This window comes from Thalassophryne amazonica, chromosome 2 (assembly GCF_902500255.1).
Source record: "Thalassophryne amazonica chromosome 2, fThaAma1.1, whole genome shotgun sequence".
In the NCBI taxonomy this organism is placed as follows: domain Eukaryota; kingdom Metazoa; phylum Chordata; class Actinopteri; order Batrachoidiformes; family Batrachoididae; genus Thalassophryne; species Thalassophryne amazonica.
Window position 1 is genome coordinate 74,819,487 of NC_047104.1, and position 23,122 is coordinate 74,842,608.

The window sequence follows — 23,122 nt, forward strand, 5'->3', positions numbered from 1 at the left end:
TCCCACTTCTGCTGCCTGCCACAGAACGCTGTATTGTCGTCTATTCTCTTTTTTCATGGGAGCGTTTCAGCGCCACACAGAGGTCTGGCATATACCGTGCTTTCAGTGTCCACAGCTGACATGGAATGTTACTAACTGACTGAGGAATGATATTTTTATGTTCTAACCGGTTCAGGAGCATCAATTTTGGGGTGAAACCCAAAACCGGAAATGTTAAAATACCGTTTCTGTTCGGAACAAACCAGTTGGGAAAAACTTCAAGTTCTTAGCCTTGTCAATAACAGTCATGAATATGTCACAAAAAAGAAATGAAAAGCATTACAAAAAAAACAAAACAACACAAAACACAAATGAGATCATTTCATGTCTTTCTCAGGTTTTGTTTTTCATCCCAGCCCAAACCACTATGCCTTTGAACCTCAGACATTCTTCTTGTGAGGCAGGCGCACTACCAATGCACCACCGTGCTGTTACCAGATTATAAATGACAACACAATGACAACACCTTACTATAATATAATGGTATGTTACATAAATAATACTGTGAGTACGTAGGACACCAGTGAAACTTATCTTTGTCATCCTTAACAGGGCAACAGCCTTGCAACAAGAAAATCCCCTGATTGCAATCACCCATGCAGAGCTTTATATTTTATAAAATGGAGCATTTTTTTTTAATTCTGTGTGGCATTTTTTTTTTTTTTTGAAATATGAGTTCTTCACCACGGCTCCATTTGTAGCCATGTTATAAAAAAGATGTGATACTGTTTTTTGTGAACAAGGCAGTTCCTTTTTGCAGATCTTGGAAAACATTGAAGGACCTTTAGATTTGGAAGACTTCTATTCACAAAAGCAATCTTGTTCAATTAAAAAAACTATAAATTTTCTCTGTAGATAAATTTGATTGATACGGTTTGGTCAATTTAATGTATTTATCCATTAAGTTTCTTGTTTATCCATACATCATTTGGCTCGTTTGGATATCCTTCCTCACCAGGTCGACAGTTACTGCAGTCATGTCCATAGCGTGTGGGGACACACACACACTGCCCTGTAGTGCCATCACACACCGTCTCTGCCACTGTTCCTTTGGGGTTGCAGATACATGGCACGCAACCATGGGACAGTCCACCTGTTAAAGAAAAAAACTGTCAAAACACACAAAAATAGAAGTTTTCCTGCAAACTAAATGCAGCTGCTCAGCAAAGGCTTTGTGTTGTGCAGCCCTATATACAACAGGAGTGACCGTTTTCCTGATAGTCACTATTTTAAATTGCAGCTGAAAGCTGTCCAGCATTTTTGATTCAGTTACTAGGTACCACAACCAGGCACCAAACCTTACGGGAGCTCTTCCGCCTAACTACAGTCCAAAGGCCATCTTCTTTAGCCGGTGAAACTAAACCAGTGCTAATGGACGCACTAGCCGGCCAGAAACTAAGCTCATCTGGAGTGCCTATTTTGCCCAATTCCACTGAACTAAGAAGCTGCTCTAACTTATGGACACAGCTCTCTAATGCCGCGTTCACACGGGGCGCAACCAGACGCCACAAATTTGCTTCAGTCGCATGGCGACGGACGCGCCACCATCACCCGGTGTGTCGCTCTGCTTTCGCTGCAAAAATTCAAATAGGAGGAACTGTCATTCCGCTCGCCGGCTCCGGTTGTCAGTCAAGTTAACATGACGGACCTTGATCACACGGAGCGAATTGTTGTGGAAAGCTCCCAATTCAGGGAGCATCATCATTTGCTGCAGGAGCTGCGTCTGGATGACGGCCGCTTTCAGTGGTTGTTCCACCTCTGCAGGACCCAGTTTGAGGACCTCCTGTCCCGTTCACGCGCACATGTAAAAAAAATAAAAAATAAAATAAAAAACTTTGCTGCTTGCTGTGGGGCTGCTCCTCACTCTTCCCCCCAAAAAAACTCTGTCATAAGTGTGTTTAGAAACCAGTCACCATTTGCTTTGTTATACATCTGTGTAGTTAATTAATAAAATAATCTTCACGGACAATTCACTCGCGAGCGCACGTAAAGAAAAAAAGAAAGAAACTCCATTCCCCCTGCTGCGGAGCTGTAGCTCGCTCCAAAAACTCTGTCATAATTGTGAAATAAAGGGCAAAAGGGACATAAGTCCAGCTCACAGGCTGGCTACCAGAGACAGGACATGTTCACATCCTCAGTCAAACTCCAGACATCTCCACGTCACTACATATTCAGTCCCTGACTGGTCATCGCGGCACGACAAGATGAAAAAGTTCAGATTTTTCAACTTGGGGAGGAGGGCAACGCGACGTGATGTGACGCAATATCGCGCCACAAACGTGCCAATCTCTCAAAATTGCTTCACTCGCGTTGCTTCATTCGCGTCCATCGCGTCGCGCTGCGTGGCTTGGCGCCAAAACGCGTCCTTCCATAGGGATTACATGGCAACCTGTCGCTGCTGTCGCTCGCGTCGTGCCCAGTGTGAACGTGGCATAAGAGGGTCACCCTTTCTGTCAACATTGTGCAAAATTAATGTAAAGTGTAATGTAATGTAAGCTGTGCATCAGAGACTCCAAGCGTGTAACAAAAGCTAGCACAAGCTAATGTAACCGGGTTAATGTTGTATTTGATTCCACTTTTCATTTGGGTTTATGGATTATGGGGGAAACCGCGCCCCACCTTGGTGGTCAGTGATGGTACAGTGCAGTGGACACAGGGACCACATTACCATTTTATGTAAGACTGGCATGAGGTGGGTGCACTGGTATTAGCACTGTGATAAAATATTGGTTATTATAATCCATTGTCCATTATATCATCACTGGCTAACTGTAGTGTGTTTTTGTGGTAATCAAGACGCTAATGAGTTGCATACTGTACCATTTATGAGCTGAATAACATTTTGAAACACCTGTTAGCGTGATGCTAATGTAAAATGCTATTCCTCGCAAGATGCGGTACCTGCTGTGATGAACCCGTTAATGGTGACCAGTACACATTCTGTTCCTCACAGATTAAACAGCAATTACTTCATCCCATCGCCTGGTTATTTCCCAAACACAACGCAGAGTTAAACTATATGAAGCAGAGACAATGGACAGGACTGGGTTTTATCTTTCTTAACCGAGCTGGACTAACACACGGCCAAGTTCAGCATGGTTACACTAACCACTAACGAAAAGCTAACCACTCCTACAATTCTAGTGTTGTATAGTAACAAAGTAAAAATACTTCACTACTGTACTTAAGTACGTTTTAGTAACCTTTGTACTTTACTTGAGTTTTCCCAATTCAGCTTACTTTCACTTTTACTTCATTACATTTCCGACCTTAAATGCATGCCGTTACTCATTACAAAACAACAACAAAACACACACACGAAAAAAGTTGTGTTTTCACCCAGAGACACCACTGATTACTAGTGACTGCAACGAAGTCAGGCCGATTTGTCATGAGGCATGTCCGGTAGGCTTTTTGCAGTTGCGCACTTGGGGGGGTGTTTGTCAGGAAAAAGCTAATTTCCCTACATTGATTACAGACCTGCAGCGGGTCTGTAATCAACTTTTCTGCAGCGTGGCTTTGCTTTGAACCTTGAACCAATCGAAGCAGTGATTCACAGGTCGAAACAGTGCTTCGATCTATGATTCATGGATTGATTGTTTTATTTCGCTTTACCCTAATTTTTCCCCGCTAAAACCCTGTGCCTGTGAGTAATATTTAATATTTTTATGTTAAACCGACCTGTTATGGTCTTCTGAAACAGTTGATAGATGTATTTTATAACTTAAAAACGGCACCGATGCTAACGCGTTAGCATGTCTATGGCATTTTCAATGATAAAATTAGCATCAAGCTGTTCGCATCAGCACGTTTGTGTTGATTTGTTTTCTGTATAATTAATGGCTCAGTGTTCGTTGTCGTAAAAGAGTCAAATTGTAATTTTTTAAATTTATTTTTATTCATATATTATACCAACAACAATAGTCTACATAATAGACAATAATAGTCAGTGGCAATAGACTAATAATGTTACAATACGATTTTTAGAGAAAGAGACAAAAAGAACCTAATGAAAGAAAACAACAGAAAAGATAAAACCATGTAACAATGAAAATAAATAAATACATATAGAAATAAATAACTGTTTCCTGTGAACACCTAATGAGTAGCCTACTCTCGTTTAGGTTTTGAAACCTTGTTTCTGAAGTGTTTTTGTGTGATGTGCACAATTTTCAGTATTTTGACTAATACTACCAGTCATTTACAAGCCTAGATAAACTTTATATTAAAAAATCAGTCCGTTTTTGATTATTAACATTTACTTGTACTTTTACTTTCAATACTTGAGTACATTTAGTTGTACATTACCTCCATACTTAAGTACAATAAATATTAGATACTTTAAGGCTTTTACTTGAGTAGCATTTCAATCACTGACTTGAACTTCTACCAAAGTCATTTTTTAATGGGTATCTGTACTTTTACTTAAGTGTGATTTTCCGGTACTTTATACAACACTGTACAATTCACATAGGAGTAAAATAGTGAACTAAAATTTGTAGCTGTTGCACTTAAACACTAACAGAAGTGATAAATCCTGACCCTTATTTTGTCCCATCCTTCCAGAAGGACAGCCATATCTGCAGCAATCCACTAATCAGGCCTGTATGGTAGAGTGGCCAGACAGAAGCCACTAGTAAAAGGCACATGGCAGCCCACCTGGACTTTGCCAAAAAACATGAAGGACTCTCAGACCACGAGAAACATCATTTTCTCATCTGATGAGACAAAGATTGAACTCTTTGGCATGTGAATCAAGTGAATACAGTGAATCAAGGTGGTGGCAGCATCATACTGTGGGGATGTTTTTCAGTGGCAGGAACTGGTAGACTAGTCAGGATTGAGGGGAAGATTAATGCAGCAAAGTACAGTGATATATAGATGGAAACCTGCTCCAGAGCACTCCTGACGTAACTGGGGTGATGGTTCATATTTCAACAGGACAATGACCCTAAGTACTCAGCCAAGAAATCAAAAGAGTGGCTTCAGGACAACTCTGTGAATGTCCTGGAGTGGCCCAGCCAGAGCCCAGACCCAAATCCAATTGAACATCTCTGTAGAGATCTGAAAATGGCTGTGCAGTGATGCTCCCCATCCAAACTCATGGAGCTTGAGAGGTGCTGCAACAAGGAATGGGCAAAACTGCCCAATGATAGGTGCATCAAGCTTGTGGCATCATATTCAAGAAGACTTGAGACTGCAATTTCTGCCAAAGGTGCATCAACAAAGTCTCAAGAAAAGGGTGTGAATACTTAAAATACGTGTGATTTCTTAGTTTTTTATTTTTAGTAAATTTACCAAAATAAAAAAAAAAAAAAAAACTTTTTTCATGTTATGTCATGATGGGGTGTTGTGTGTAGAAATTTGAAGGAAAAAGTAATTTACTTCATTTTGGAATAAGGCTGTAATATAAAAAAAAGTGTAACAAGTGAAGAGCTGTGAATACTTTCCGGATGCCAAATTGCTTTGTGTACACCTGATCCCGTCAGATCTCAGAAGTGACGTAGAGTAGGTCCTGATTAGGACAACCCCAAAGCAGAATAAGTTTGGACAGTATGGAAAATGCAAATAAAGGATAACTGCAGCAATTCTTACATTCACTTTAACTTCCATTTCATTGCAGACAGTTTGAAAATAATATATTTCATGTTTTGTGTGGCCAACTTTATTTAATTTGCTGATATACATCTATTCCTGTTTTTCAGGCCTGCAATACATTCCAAAAACTGTTGGGACAGAAGCATTTAGGTCTAATAATGAAGTAAAAATAAAAATTAAATAAAAATGCTATTTCAAACAGGTGATGTCAACAGGTCACTGCATTCATGACTTGGTACAAAAGCAGTATCCACAGATGCCTGAGTCCTTGAGGAGCAAAGATGGGCAGATGATCTTTAGGTTGCCAACAACTGAAAAATATACTCAACAAAAATATAAACGCAACATTTTTGGTTTTGCTCCCATTTTGTATGAGATGAACTCAAAGATCTAAAACTTTTTCCACATACACAATATCACCATTTCCCTCAAATATTGTTCACAAACCAGTTTAAATCTGTGATAGTGAGCACTTCTCCTTTGCTGAGATAATCCATCCCACCTCACAGGTGTGCCATACCAAGATGCTGATTAGACACCATGATTAGTGGCAGTACATCCAACCAGCCTCACAACCGCAGACCACGTGTAACCACACCGGCCCAGGACCTCCACATCCAGCATATTCACCTCCAAGATCGTCTGAGACCAGCCACTCGGACAGCTGCTGAAACAATCGGTTTGCATAACCAAAGAATTTCTGCACAAACTGTCAGAAACCGTCTCAGGGAAGCTCATCTGCATGCTCGTCGTCCTCATCGGGGTCTCAACCTGACTCCAGTTCGTCGTCGTAACCGACTTGAGTGGGCTAATGCTCACATTCGCTGGCGTTTGGCACGTTGGAGAGGTGTTCTGTTCAACTCTATGCGAAGGAGATGTGTTGCACTGCATGAGGCAAATGGTGGTCACACCAGATACTGACTGGTATCCGCCCCCCCAATAAAACAAAACTGCACCTTTCAGAGTGGACTTTTATTGTGGGCAGTCTAAGGCACACCTTTGCACTAATCATGGTGTCTAATCAGCATCTTGATATGGCACACCTGTGAGGTGGGATGGATTATTTCAGCAAAGGAAAATTGCTCACTATTACAGATTTAGACTGGTTTGTGAACAATATTTGAGGGAAATGGTGATATTGTGTATGTGGAATAAGTTTTAGATCTTTGAGTTAATCTCATACAAAATGGGAGCAAAACCAAAAGTGTTGCATTTATATTTTTGTTGAGTGTATATTGAAATGTTTAAAAACAGTGTTCCTGAAAGAAAGACTGGAGCGGAACACAAGGGTTTAAATACACAGGTAGATGATTAGGCAAACTGGAGACAGGTGAGAGTAATCACTAATAGAAACAGCTGAGGCGAGACACAGGAAGAAAGCTACAGAAACTAAATGGAATGGGTGATCACAAAATAAAACAGGAAATGCACAAGAATTACAGAACAGTGACAACACAGAGAACCAAAACCAGGAACGGTCACAAGGGGAAGAAGAGGAAAAGGACCGATACAAACATTAATCATCACAGGCTCAAGCCAAAGCTGAACACCTGTGACCGCTGATTCCTCGGACGACACTGCATCAAGAACACAGATTCATCAATAGCTGTTACCACATGAGCAAGGAATAACTTTGGGAAAACTTTGTCAAGCAGTACAGTACAGTTACATTAACAAATGTCACTTAAAAATTTATTGTGCAAAAAAGAAGCTTTATGTGAACATTGTGCATATGCAGTCCTGACTCCTCTCAGCAGAGCAGCATGTGGGTTGAACCATAAGAGGAAATGTGAATTGTGGTCAGACAAATCAGTTTTCTGCATCTTGTTTTAGAAGTAATTTAAGCTGTGTGCTCTGGACCAAAGATGAAATGGACAATCCACATTGTTATCAGCAACAAGTCCAAACAGGGTCTGTCATGGTTTGGGGTTGTATCAGTGCTCTTGTCAAAGGTAATTTAAACTTCTGTAATGGCAGTATTAATGCAGAAAATAACACCTGAGATATCAGAGCAACTTATGCTGCCTTCAAGATGACATCTTTTCCAGGGATGTCCATTCATTTTTCAACAAGACAATATAAAACCACATTCTGCAGACATTACAAAGAAATGGCTGCGAAAGAAGAGGACATAGGTGGAATGGCCTTCCTGCAGTCCTGACCTATCCCCAACAGAGAATCTGTGGAAGTTTGAAATGAAAAATGCAGCAAAGATGACACCGTACAGGCTCCTTTACAAATAGGGCAAAGATTGGACGAAGTGCCCACTTAGTGTGCATGACGCAGGAATCGTGTGCAAACTGTGCAATGTCGTCCCTGCCTCCAAAGCCTCGTACACCTGTTGCCACAACTATTTGCGCACACAAGTGCCTGAAAGACAAAGTGTGCGCTGTGTGAACCCATCACACCCTCTCGTGGCAGGTTATGGCCAAATTCCAGGTGACATGCACGAACATCTAACACCGTTCGCATGGCACTTAGAAAATGTGTGGCCAGTTGCACTCTTGGCATGATAACAGACTGCAGACAATCACTTTCATACTCGCAGAGAAATTTGTCTAAGTCCCACACGAGTGAGGATTTGGTGTGTGCGCTGAGATGACAGGAGGTGTGTCCTCCCACTGAAGCGGCTGTGGAAACCTGTGGATCTGGACATTCTAGCTGGACACCACGTATTGTGTTTGGACGGACATGGACAAACAACTGCCCATGTGACGTGCGTGTCTATTTGGTGTTATCAAGTGGGCATAAATACGAGTAAAAACATATATCACTGTGGCAATGTGCTGCAGCGAGCGCACACACACACGGCGTGCACATGGACAGGCTGCTCCCAGCCTGAAGCAGACTGTCAGATCAGAACACGCAGCAGGCCATCTCACTGTCACATCACTCACATGAGCTCTGTTCCATATGACGCGGTGTCATGCGGCACGTCGTCCACAAGACACGCACGCGGCTGGTTGGAGACGCGCCAGCAGATGTGGACGTGAATGAGATGAGTGAACTGCTTCTCATTCATGCCATTTCATGACTGTATGTCTATGACCATGAGTCATTTACAGAGGAACAGACGGATCATATTTGTATTGCTCGCTTGATAAATGTGATGTTTTTATATGGTGTGTGTGATTTAAAAATTTTTTTGTAATACTTCCATGTCCTTCCTGATGAGGCAGATTTCTGCAGCTTTCAAAGTACAGCTCAGTGGTAAAGTCTCTGACTGGCAAACAGAGCTTTGAAAGGCGCCAATTCGCGTCAGGGGGGTGGTGTGTTTTTTTTTTTATTATTATTCTACGTAAGCAGCGCGATGTGGTCCCACAGGTACCAGCTGGTTTCAATTTTTTTTTATATTCCATATTCCACATGTGTCTTCCTGCCTGAAAGACACCTGTGCGTGCACGACCTCTTGCACTGGGTTCGTGCACACCTGCCTGTTGGCGCGACATTTTGTGGTGCACTAATTCTGAACTGTTTCACGCTGTTTCGCCGTTTTCATCCAAACTACGCACTATGTGTGAAGGGGCCCTACGATGTGTCCCACAGGAAGAATACGACAAAATAATACTTCAAAAATTTCATCAGTTGATATTCTCAATGTCTAAATGTCTTTTAAGTGTTGTGAAAAGAAATGGCAAAATTACAAAGCAGCAAATGCTTGAGCATCCCAACTTTTTTGGAATGTGTCGAAGGCTGGAAATGCATGAATGGATGTATATTGACAAATGAAATGAAGTTGACCACACAAAGCATAAAATATATTCATTTCACTGTCTACAATGAAACAGAATTTAAAGTAAGCATAAGAATCCCTACAGTGTTTTGTTTAATTTTGTTTGTTTGTGTGTTTATTTATATTTATTTATTTTAGCATTTTCCATATTGCCCCAACTGTTCTGATTTGGGGTTTATTTTACTGGGACACAGCTTTGGAAGACCAGAGGTGGTACAACTGGAGTTATGTCAGGAAGGGAATCCAATATAAAGCATGTACCAAATCCCAATGTGTGTCTCTAATGGATCTGCTGTGGCAATGCTGGACAACTGGGGACAGTCAAAAGACCCCTCGCACCCCTGCCACCCCTCAAAAATAAAAAATAAAATAAAAAAATTACCAAGCTGGATGATGCATAAATAAATAAATAATCACTTTAGGTCAAAGAACCCTGTCAACATATTCCAGAGGGGTGGGGTTTGGACCTGGAACCGCACTGAAACCAAGCGCACTAACCACTTGGTCACCACCCCTGTGACTCAGACTACCTCTCTTAACAACTCTTAAATGCTTGAGAAGTTCTCAAAGTGCAGCTTGTTGAAAAAAAAGGACAGAAAATAAGCTTAAATGTGTTTTTGACTTCAGCTCTGCGGTGTCTTACTTTGTCTGTCTAAGCTCTTGTAGTAGTTGTGTGCACATGTGGTGCACTGTACTCCCTCCACCCCCTCCTGACATGGGCACTGTCCCGTCCACATGTCACAGACACCCTCTGGCAGAGTGCCCATGACATCACACAAGCACGGCAGACAGCCCAAAGAGTTTTGGTGCTCCAGGGTGTGGAAACCAAGACGGCAGGAGTCACAGCGGCGACCTTCGACATGTTCCTAAAGAAGAAAGGAGGTAGAATGTCCAGGAAGCCAGAAGAAGTGAAGAACAGTGAAAAATATGGACAACAAATTATGGATGAACAGAATTAAATGAATGTTAAAAAACTAAATGGCAAAAAACTAAAAGACAACATGGAAGCAACATAGAACTTTGCACATTACGTCACCACACATCTAAGTAGACACTCTCTTTGCACAAATTCTCATGGTCCTACAAAGTAGTTGACATCACCAATTTTATAAGTCAAAACAGACAATAAGCCTGCTGTATTTGCCACAATGCGACCGGGAGCCAATGGAGCAAGACAAGCACAGGGTAATATGCTCCCACTTCCTCGTCCCTGTGAGCAGTCGTGCAGCAGCATTCTGGACTTGCTGCAGACGCTTTAGAGAGACTGGTCCAGCCCACAGTAGAGCGAGTTACAATAATCTAAACAAGATGTTATGAACAAATGAATAACTCGCTCAAAAACACAAGCTGGAAGGCAGGTCTTTACTTTACTTAAGATTCTGAGTTGGTAAAAACTGGCCTTAACCACAGACTTAATTTCCTTGTCCATTTTAAAGAAGCTGTCAAAAATTACTCCCAGGTTTCTAACAGAGTCATGTGCATAGGAAGACAAGGGACCAAGCACACCAGTCGAGCCAGCAGACAATATAGGACCAATAATATAAATGTAATTTGCAAATATTACTGTATGTATTAAAAAATTAATTACAACTCGCTCTCATTGAGCTGACTGCCACCCCACAGTAAAAATAACAAAAACTTTTGTTTGGGAGTAACATATGAAAAATTCCCAACTGAGTTAAAAAATGTATTGCTCAAGTTAAACTAATATAAAGTAGTTTTAGTCCCAAATAGCACACAAATACAGCATGAACACCTCTATCTGAAATGACAAAAAAATGCCATGAAGTAATAAACATTGTAAACTTGCCTTACAAACACACTGTCCTGTGTGAGGATCACAGATTGTCCCAGGTACTATTCCTTCTTGTGAGCAGTTGCAGAGAAAACATGTTCCCTCCACTCTCAAACCATAGAAACCGCTCCCACAGGAGTCACAGCGCTGCCCCCCGACTCCATCTTTACACTCACACTGACCCAGCTCAGGTTCACAGAACGGGCTCAGGGAACCCAGAGGGTCACAATGACATGGGACACACCCATCTGGACGGGACAGGTTCCAATAACCAAACTCACAGCGCTCACAAGAAAGACCTAAATAAAGCACAATCAAGAGAGACAGACAGAAGTAACATAAAATAAAATGTAGTGTTTCTGTGCCTGAAACTGGTAACAAACAGCAGCGTACTTAAAGACTGTTAAATATTAATAAGAGTACAAAGTTACAGAACTTACTGTCAGAAAACAAAGAAAGCTGTATTCTGGCAGGACAGTTTGTCTCTGTCTGCTGTTACACAAGAGACAAACTATTTAGATTATTTTGTAGTTTCTAGTTAAGTCAATTATGCCAAAAACAAAAGAAACAAAAATAGGAATAAATTATTCTTTTGTGGCATGTGTGTGTGTGTGAGTATAATTACAAGATCACCAGTCAAATATTGATTTGGAAATTCTGTATCTCAAAACACACACCAACAACACTTTGAATTTGAAAGACTCACATTCAGAAAAATGCAGAGTGAGAAGAGCAGCTGATAGATGGGAAAAAACCCAAAACCAATGCATACTAGCTGGTGAATTAGCGTTTATCCACTTTCTGTTTGTGTGATCATGGCTGTGTGTGTGTGTGTGTGTGTACGAGCGTGTGAGTGTGTGTGTGTGTGTGTGTATGTAAGAGAGGGAGAAATGGTGAGTGAGTGTATAAAACTGCCATCATTAGGGCCGGGCCCTCTAAACATGATGGATCACTCACCTAAGGCCAAACACTTAATTTCACTGAGTGAGAAAATAAATAAATTATGCAACTTTGAGAAAAGAATGGTGAAAAAGAGACAAGGAGGGATGAGAAAGGGTTTGGAAAATATAAAAATAATAGGGAACTACAACGTGGTGTTAAAACAGCAGTGAAGCTCTTTTGTTGCTGCATGAGAAAATACTACATCTCCAAAACCCAGTTTTTCACAGATAAAATTGGTCTATGGGTTGAATAATATTCATAAGATGAGAATTTGACTTTACAGGATCATTTATTAAGCTCAGAAGTCATAATGTGTCGTGTTATAAAAGTGCAGTTAAGGTTTAGTATTCAAGGCCTTCCACATGATGAACTTTGAACATTTAGCACTTCAGGTAGGTAGAGTAAAATGGAATAATCTGTTCTTCATTCCTTTAAATATTAAGGTGCAGTTCTTCTCTTAAACAGAGGTATTGTATTTAATTTTTGTATTTATGTCTAACATGCTGCACTTACGGCATATTATTTGTAAAATTCACTCTATTATGTTAATAATTAGAACAACAATTTGAAAAACTGAACACACTGTGGGAGATTTTCTGACTACAGGAGCCGTGCTAGGCTAGTTAAACGATAATATATGGTGTGAGCAAGCAGGGCTTATTTGAATATGCCATACGTATTTCATGACAGGCAATCTGTCCCTAAATGGATGCCTAAGGGCAACGGTGTCGCCACAGCCGTTTATGAGAGAGAGTGTGTTCATATGCCGGTGGGTGAAAATGTACGTGCCCACATACGTACATTAATGAGCACATAGCTGTACATTCCTGGCTGTTCTGAAGACCACATGTCTGTATGTGTTGTCTGTTCACTGTGTAGTATGCGCTTGATATTTTTCATGGTATTTTTAGCTATGTGAGTGTATTTTTCTTTTCACAGTAATGTACAAGCATTCTGCAATTGCATGTGGATTACTGCATGTATTGGTGCTAAATATAAAAGTGGATAGAAAGACAGCTGCATCCCAAACAGCCCTGTGTCATTATTTTTACCTGAGGCCATCAAATATGGCCATCAGGCATTCCGAAGACTTTAAAAGGCTGTCTGCAAGAGTCAAATAGAACATTTACAAGACAGCTGTGAAATAAGCTAAGCTGTATAGTTTAGAAGAGCTAACAAAAGGACAGGAGACAGAAATGAAAATACTCATAAACTCAAATGCTCATTTTCCTTGAAAGCAGGGCTGGGCGATATGACTTAAAATTCATATCACGATATAAATTGAATCCCGAGATGGCGCCATTGTGTCTGGCTGCTTGTCTGCTGCTCTCCAGTCTGTTATTTTATTGTTTTTATCTTATGCTGTTTTTGAATCGGAGTCACTGCGGGTGTATGATCGCCAAACACTGATGGATCTCCATATATCACCCAGGGTGCAGTGCAGTTATCGGCGGGTAGACAGAAGTTTCTGCCTCCATTTTTATCAAAGGTTCCAGCTTTTGTGTGTCAGGCTCCTGCACTGCCTTTCGGCCGAAAGCGCAATCGTCACTGCGGGAGACAAAGTGGCCGGCTGGTGAAGCTGAAGCTCCGTTTGGCTTGCTGTTTGGCGTCTGGACGAGCTGTGCACAGAATTCTGGCAGTATCTGTCCTGCCCTGGCGCCTTGTGGATCCGGTCAAAGCCTGTATGGTGCCGCTGGTCGACTCTGAGGACTGTCAGCCCGGCCGTCCACATCTTCGCTGGATTGATTTGCGCCAGTGGCGCTCTCGGAACCTGGGCTTGCTTTGCCGAGTTCTGAGCAGTCAGACTGTCATCCCCACTGAGGTCCTTAGCCTGGGTCTCATTAACATCAGATCACTGTTTTTGAATTCTTTGTTGATTAATGATCTAATTATGGATCATCATTTAGATATGACTGGGTTATGTGAAACCTGGCTCAAACCCACAACTCTCCGTCCTTTGAATGAGGCCTGTCCACTGGTGTATACATTAGTCACGTGTCTCGTGGTGTGAAGCAAGGCGAGGGTGTTGCTTTTATCTATAAATCGATGTTTTCTTTATTAGCTGTTGGGGGTCACAAATATAATTCGTTTGAGCTCTCCGCTATGCCCATGATGTACTGAAGTACTGTCAGGGTCATAAAACTGGAGATCAGCTATGTTATTTTGTCACTGTTTATAGGCCCCCTGGCCCATAGTCTGATTTCTTAGATGAATTTAATGCATTCATCTGTAGTTTGTCAACTAGTGCAGATAACATCTTGATTATTGGTGAATTTAACATTCATATAAATCAGCCCTCTGATCCCCTTAGCAAATCATTTATGGAAATTGTGGAGGCATTGGGATTCCAGCAATGCTTTCAAGACATAGTGCACATTAGTGGAAATACCCTGGATTTGGTTCTTGCACATAGGTTTGCCGTCACGAAGATTGACATCTTGCCTCTTGCATCTATGGTCTCTGACCACTCACTTATCAGGTTTACATTTACCCTGCCGTGTTTAGTGGAGCAACAACCTTGTCGACTACTGCGGGGTCGTATTAAACCCTCAACTATGACTGAACTCGAGGCAAGACTACCTGATATTTTAACTTCAAGTTTAGAAAATCAGTGGACAACCTTGCGGATAGCTTAAATTCAGCACTTAAAACTACACTTGATAAGATTGCGCCTCTTCTTTTAAGGCCATGCCCTCCCAAGGCATGGTCACCTTGCTTAATTGGTGACCTTAGGCAGAAGGCTAGAGGTTTGGAACGGAAATGGCGTAGTTCCAAATCAGAGGTGTTCCGCTTTGTGTGGCGGGATGCTATTTTAGATAATAAGTGTGCAATACTGGCCATAAAGCAGGCCTATTACTCTGATTTGATCAGTAAAAACAAACATAACTCAAAGTTTTTTTTTTCTCATTCACGGGCAGCCACCTGTTAGTCATTCTCCCTTTTCAGCACAGGACTTCTTGGATTATTTTGAGAAGAAAATAGAAGCTATTAGGTTGAGCATATCTCAACATGCCTTGGCCCAGCCATTAAACCCTGCTATGGAGGTGGGTGCTACCACTGAGATGTTACCTAGATTTACAGAATTTAATAGTATTTCATTAGGCGTGCTGACGAAACTCGTGGCATCTACAAAAAGCACAACCTGTTTATTTGATCCTATACCAACAAAACTGTTTGAGGACCTGTGGCCCACTCTTGGGCCGACTGTGCTGGAAATGATCAATCTGTCATTAAATGGTAAAATAAATGGACTGCATATATATATATATATATATATATATATATATATATATATATATATATATAGATAGATAGATAGATAGATAGATAGATAGATAGATAGATAGATAGATAGATAGATAGAGTGCTTTTCCATCTGCATCAGACACTCAAAGTGCTTTACAAATAATGCCTTAAATTCACCCCGATGTGAGGGTGCTGCCATATAAGGAGCACCGAGGACCTTGGCCTTTCGCGGCCTTGCAGTTTCGCAGATTTCTTTTAGTGCAATTTTGTATGCTTCTTTTTTTTTTTTTTTTTTATTACAGTGCATTGTGTTCTGCGTCCTCATCAGGCGGGCCGGTCGCGGCACCGGTCGGCATCACCACGATTGCTCTCACTGCCTCCAATGTGCTGACCGAGTCTGCGGGCTCAGTAAGCGCTGCAGCGGGCCACTCACACCACCCCCGTCTGGTGTATGGAGCTGCGGCCAACTCCAGCAACAGGTCCAGAGACCACGCTCGCTGTTTTGATGAGGAGCGCTCCAGCAGCCCGCAAGGATAGACTTCTTGCAGAAAAATCTGCAGCACTGCAGGGTCTCGGTAACTGCAGCCACAGAGCTCCGTGGCCACTGAGAGAGGTTTGTATCTTTTTAATGACTTGGATTCTCTGAGGGTCCCGCATCCGTACCCCACAACGGTAACACCGGAGGCAGTGAGTGAGGGGTCAGTGGAAAAAGATGCTACAGCGGAGCGGCGCCAGGATGCAGAGGCGCGGTCAGAGGAACTGTGAAATACTGGTGAGTCACTATTAATTATTTCTTATGTATCAACCTCGTAAGTTGATTGTTAATTTAAATTGTTAGTTCTTAAAGCCATCATAATTATTTATAGGAAAACATTCTATTTTTATTTCTCAAACAAATGTTTGGGCCTGAACACAGGTTTTGATCTTTGGTTTCATTCTATAATACTGGACTTTTCTACTAAGGTTTGAACTTTGACAGTGTTTACACAGGAGAGAAAAGAGACAAAATGTTAATGCCTGTTTGAGAAAAGTGTATAAAGTGTGTAGTGAGGGGTTTTACAGCCTTAAAACATCTATAATAATTGTAAAAAATAACGCTGACTACTTCGCAGATTTCACCTATTGCGGGTTATTTTTAGAACGGAACTCCCGCGATAAACAAGGGACTGCAGCGTTTTGGGATTGCCTTTCATTGTTATGCTGATGATACTCAGTTGTACATGTTGATAACTGCGGGAAATCTCATTCCCATAAAATCCCTGGAGGACTGTCTTCTATCAGTGAGAAGCTGGATGTCTAGTAATGTTTTACTTTTAAACTCTGATAAGACTGAAATGATGGTTCTTGGTTCACCAATATATCTGCATCAATGTGACCAGCTGGCACTCAGCCTGGGTTCGTATGTCATACATCAAATGGACAAATTGAGGAACCTTGCGGTAATTTTTGATCCTATGTTGTCTATTGTGTGGGCCGCTGAAGAGGAGGTACTGGCCCACCACCACCAGATGGTGCCCTGCTTGAAGTGCGGGCTTCAAGCACAAGAGGGCATTGGAGCCGCTGGGAGTGACAGCTGTCACTTATCAGCACCAGCTGTCACTCATCACCATCACTATAAAGGCCGGACTGCAACTCCACCTCCTCGCCGAGAAATCAGCTACCGAAAAAGGTAACCTTCTCTGCGGTGATTATTATTGTAACAGTGGTCTGTGTGCAGCCGTGTTCCTGCGAGGTCTATTAAAGGCTGGATTGGCGGACAGTGAGAGGACGACGGTCTTCGTCTCTCACTCCATCCAGGAAGGAGACCAACAGGAGCTGCACGGGTGATATTGTATCTGGAGGTGGAGGTTCTCTCTCCCGGAGGAACAACTCAGGGAACAATTACTGGGTGTGTCTTCACACACCCACCATTAACTGTTTCTGCCAGGAGTACCTGGTCTGACAGCTGGAGACGGTGGCCACCTGGGACCCAGGACTTGGCGGCTCCGGTGTTCTTCAGATCCGTTGGCAGTGGAAGCCGTGTGGGATCCGGCTCTTCTCTGGACAGACGTCTTCTATCCTCGAGCCTGCCCACACGTCACCTTGTGTATGATTGACTGTACTCCTCAACTGCAATTGTCTGTATTCCATTGTGCAATTCACAACTTTAAATTGTTACTTTTTGGCTCATCCATTGTCCGTTCATTACCGCCCCCTGTTGTGGGTCCGTGTCACTACACCTTCCCAACAGTTGTCCTTTGACCTCCACATCAGGGATGTTACTAGGAATTTTTTTCTATCTGTGAAATATCATGAGGACCCACCCCATCCTATCTATGGCTGACGCTGAGACCCTGATTCATGCTTTTGTTTCTTCTAGATTAGATTATTGCAATGTCCTATTTTCAGGGTTACCGCAGTCCAGCATTAGGGGTCTTCAGCTGTTCAGAACACTACTGCCAGACTTTTGACATGAAGCAGAAGGTTTGAACATATCACACCCATTTTGGCATCTTTACTCTGGCTTCCTGTCTCTATGAGACCAGATTTTAAGGTTTTGTTATTGACTTATAAAGTTGTTCATGGACTGTCGCCACTTATCTGGCCAATCTGGTGAAACCCTATGTGCCAGCCCGGGTTTTGCGGTCACAAGATGCGGGACTACTCTGTGTTCCCAGGGTGAAGAAGAAGTCAGCAGGTCAAAGAGCTTTTTGTTATTACGACAGTGAGCCAGTCGGAGTCTGTGGACATTTTTAAGTCAAGAATTAAAACCTCACATAAAAAAACAATACAAGAGGAATATAGGGAGTTTTTTATCCATAAATGACAATGGGGAAGTTAGTGCATCCATTCTTTGGGATACAGCTAAAGCATACCTTCGGGGCAAGCTTATAGCCAAAGCTGCATTTCAGAAAAAAATGAAATCAGAACGATTACAAGATTTGGAAAATAGATTTAGAGCTCTGGAAAAATTGCATAGTCATAATAAAGATTCTTCGCAATTAACCTTAACGTGACCTAGCAAACAGGAGATAGACAAAATATATAGCAAAAATATAGAGAAAAACATAAGGTACATTCAGCAGAAGTACTACAAGGCCAGGCCAAAAGCTGCAAAAGTGCTGGTTTGGAGACTACGTAAGCAACAAGAAGAGAGGGCAATTCATAAAATTAGTAGATCCCAATTCAAATAAAATCAGAACTAAATTAAGTAAAATTCATAGATCCTTTGAAAAATATTATACATCGCAGTACACACAAAAAGGGGAATCTGACGGTGATAAAATTGATGAACTCTTGGACTCATTAGATCTTCCTTCCCTGGGTAAAAACTGTAATGAGACCCTTATAGAAGAAATTTCAGATTTGGACATTCATAAAGCAATCTCTGCCTTAAAGGCTAGCAAATCCCCTGGCACGGATGGGTATCCAGCAAAATTTTATAAGTCAATGAGAGAACCACTCCTCCCTTTGCTTAAAGAATATTATAATGATATTATGATGGGGGGGCACACCCACCCTCTTGGAAGGAGGCTTTAATTTCTGTAATTCATAAAGAAGGGAAAAACAAATTAGATTGCAAATCTTATAGACCCATTAGTGTTCTTAATGTTGATTATAACCTTTTTGCCTCAATCCTAGTCAGGAGAATGGAAGAGGCCATGCCATTCCTCATAGATGAAGACCAAACGGGTTTTATTAGAGATCGTCAAACACGTGATAATATGCGTCGAACCATCCATATTGTTGATCATATTACAATGTTAAATTCCAGTGCTATCCTTCTCAGCTTAGATGCTGAGAAGGCCTTCGACTCTATGAATTTGCAGTTCCTTTATGAAACAATGGTCTGTTTTGGCTTCTCAGAACAGTTTATACAGTGTATTAGAGCACTATATTGATCTCCAATTGCAATTATTAAAATAAATGGTGGTTTATTGAGCCCAATAAAGCTCCAACGAGGCTGTTGTCAGGAATGCCCCATTAGCCCCTTTTTATTCAGTCTGTTTATTGAACCTCTAGCCCAAATGATCAGACAGGAAAGGGAGCTTAAAGGTATAATTATAAAAGGTACAGAGTACAAAATAGGTCTATATGCGGACAATGTATTGCTAATATTTCTAAATCCAAGTTCTAGTGTACCTTTGCTTATGAATGCCCTCAAAAAGTTTGGATCTCTGGATACTCTCTCAATGTCAACAAAACCCAAGCCCTTTTATTCAATTTTACTCCAACTGCAGAATTAGCGAGAGAATGTGATTTTAATTGGAATTTGTCGCATATCTGATATTTGGGGGTATTCATACCAAAGGATCTTACCTCTTTATTTACTATTAACTATGAAAATTTAGCAAAGCAAATTATTAAAGATATGGGCAGGTGGGATTTGCTTCCCCTGGACATTGGTGAAAGAATTAGGTCTATTAAAATGGTAATTCCACCCAAATTACTGTATCTATTCAATGCACTACCTGTAGAAATTCCTTTGAAACAATTCCGAGAATGGGATAAATGTGTATCGAGGTTTGTGTGGAAAGCAAAGAAGCCACAAATAAAATACACTATTCTTCAGTTGCAGGTGGACAGGGGGAGCATGGCTTTACCCTGTCTTAAATATTACGACATTGCAGCCCAGTTAAGACCACTTATCCTTTGGTGTGACGAATCCTATGTAGCGAAATGGAAAGGTTTGGAGTTTACCCTGACGGAGGTACCATTACAGTCAGTACTCGGGTGTGGACATTGTGCTGAGTCAATTCTGCAGCTTGGGAACTTTTGTTTCTGTACATCAATCAGGGTATGGCTTCAAGTTGTTAAGATGTACACAGGCAAATCGGTTGAGTTATCCTCTCCTAAATGATGTGCATAAATGTCTCAGCCAGGTCCTCTACTATACAGGGAGAAGGATGTTGAGGATGGAGCCTACAGGCAGAAGGAGAAGAGGGAGGCTTATGGATGTGGTGGGACCTGCAGATAGTTGATGCCGAGGACAGGATGAGATGCAGCTGGATAATTTGCTGTTGCACTCCTTCATTTCAGGGAATACTTACTCTACCAGCCAAAAGTTGGAACACACTTTCCCAGTCAAAGTCCAAACATTTGACTGATAACATATACAAGGGGTTCTCAAACTGTTTAATCCCAGGCACTCCTTGGAAGTGAGCACTCCCTTTTACCAAGTGGAAAGAAAACTAACTGGAAGAACTGGCTCAAAGATGCACTTGTCTAATCACTCATACATACTGTCCTCATAAAGAGGTACATATTTTTAAGCACAGCTCAATTTCAATTTCAATTTATTTCATTTATATAGCACCAAATCACAACAAAGTTGCCTCAAGGCGCTTCACACAAGTAAGGTCTAACCTTACCAACCCTAAGAGCAAGCACACAGGCGACTGTGGTAAGAAAAACTACCTCTGATGATTTGAGACAGACCAGACTCAAAGAGGTGACCCTATGCTTGGGCCATGCTACGGACACAACTGCCAATACAGGAAATTTTAGGAGATTTTGGGAGTCCATCCTGGTGCACAAGATGGGAGGACTGCAGAAGAAAACACCCACCTCCCATCTCTGGATGGAGCCACACCTTAAACAGAGAGAAAAAACAAAATCAGGCATCAAAAATACAACAAATACAGTATAATTTATCACCATTTAGCAACAAGAAAAACAGAAGAAATACTAAGGTGATTGCCAGCCACCAGCCCTAAGCTTCACTAAAAGACCCAGATATTAGATAAACTTGAGGCCGCGGCCCGCTCTCTTTACTAATGAAATTAATTTAAAAGGGGTAAAAAGCATAGTAACATAATATACCAGTATGCTAGCCATACAAAAGGGAAAATAAGTGTTTGATCCTTAATTCACATTTTGAATGCAATTCTGAACTATACGTCATGGAAATGTAATCCATATTATTCCTTTTCTTTTAAAATATAAATGTTTAACTCATCTCTATATAACATTATGTATTGTGTTTCTGTGTAGGCTCTCATTTGTCCAGGTGGTTTCCATAGTAGAGAAGCTTGAATCTTTGACTGGACTGGGTTGCTTGACGTGAGGACGTTTCGCTTCAAATCACAGAAGCTTCCTAAGCTAAAATTCTTGCTCTGGTAGTCTGACTTCTGTCTTGACTCTTGTAGAGAAGAATAAACCAGAAGCCAACAAAAGCTGGAGTTTTTAACCTAACCAGACCCCTCCTACCGAGAGGCCAACTGCTATAGGCTAGTGACTAAACAATAGCTCTAATTAGCACCTTGAGAGAGGTGTCAAGGAAGCATTCTTTGTAAAACAGTTGAAACCCAGCCTTAACCGGGGGGCGGGTCTCAGACACGCTTTGTCCCCTGTTTACAATGGGGTACTCAGGTCTAAGCAGTTTCAGTCTTTTGTTCATGGTAATGAGTCATTCACGTCATCACGAGAGTCGTCAAGGGAGCCATCAGGGGAGGCGTCCATCCCATCATTAGGAGAGTGCACAATAGGTGCTAATTAGAGCTATTGTTTAGTCACTAGCCTATAGCAGTCGGCCTCTCGGTAGGAGGGGTCTGGTTAGGTTAAAAACTCCAGCTTTTGTTGGCTTCTGGTTTATTCTTCTCTACTAGAGTCAAGACAGAAGTCAGACTACCAGAGCAAGAATTTTAGTTGAGGAAGCTTCTGTGATTTGAAGCGAAACGTCCTCACGTCAAGCAACCCAGTCCAGTCGAAGATTCAAGCTTCTCTACTATTATGTATTGTGCTTCTATTTCTCTATTTATTTCTATGTATTATATCCCAATTTATAAGGTTCAGTTTCCAACTGTATAACTTTTTAATTTGACGTGTTGTGTAACAGGGGCAATTGAGAGGTTTTGAGCCTGACCCAGAAAAAGTAGGGTGTGGTTCTCCATTTTTGCGTTCTGAGAAACCAGTATTTCTCCATAATGTGTGAGGCTTTGACACACTGGGTGCAATGTTGAGAAATGTTGGTCAGGCTAAAAAATTCTCAATCACCTGTCGTATTGTCATCTACATCAACAATAACAATGATTTTATTTAGATGTTACAACTCATTTGATGGTTGTGATTTTTCTTTTTGGCTCTTCATATCATGTTCCTAAAATTCAGATACCATGTTTACTTTAAATTTTATGTAAGTATTAATTTCTTGTTAATGTTAAGTGGCATATTTATATTGTTTATACTGTACATTCTATATATAATTTTGTTTATTTATTGTACTTAACAGGGTACACTTTACTCAACAAGCTCTGGTTTTTAAGGTGCTACCTGCCGTACATTTTTGAAATGTTTAACTATATATATATATATATATATATATATATATATATATATATATATATATATACAGTGAGGAAAATAAGTATTTGAGCACCCTGTGATTTTACAAGTTCTCCCACTTAGAAATAAAGGAGGGGTCTGAAATTTTCATCTTAGGTGCATGTCCACTGTGAGAGACATAATCTAAAAAAAAAAAAAAAAAATACGGAAATTACAATGTATGATTTTTTTAATAATTTATTTGTATGTTACTGCTGCAAATAAGTATTTCAACACCCTGTGAAAATCAATGTTAATATATGGTACAGTAGCCTTTGTTTGCAATTACAGAGGTCAAACGTTTCCTGACATTTTTCACCAGGTTTGCACACACTGCAGCAGGGATTTTGGTCGACTCCTCCATACAGATCTCTAGGTCTTTCAGGTTTGGAGTTTCAGCTCCCTCCAAAGATTTTCTATTGAGTTCAGGTCTGGAGACTGGCCAGGCCACTCCAGGACCTTGAAAT

At 41.2% G+C, this 23,122-nt stretch overlaps 1 protein-coding gene across 1 annotated transcript in view; it reads right to left on the reverse strand.

The window, feature by feature from the left end:
- ush2a (Usher syndrome 2A (autosomal recessive, mild)) overlaps positions 1-23,122 on the reverse strand; it is a 1,147,097-nt gene that overhangs the window by 815,693 nt on the left and 308,282 nt on the right. The window contains 3 exon segments of the mRNA XM_034188044.1: positions 995-1,132; positions 10,014-10,236; positions 11,181-11,464. Coding sequence (XP_034043935.1) covers positions 995-1,132; positions 10,014-10,236; positions 11,181-11,464 — 645 coding nt within the window.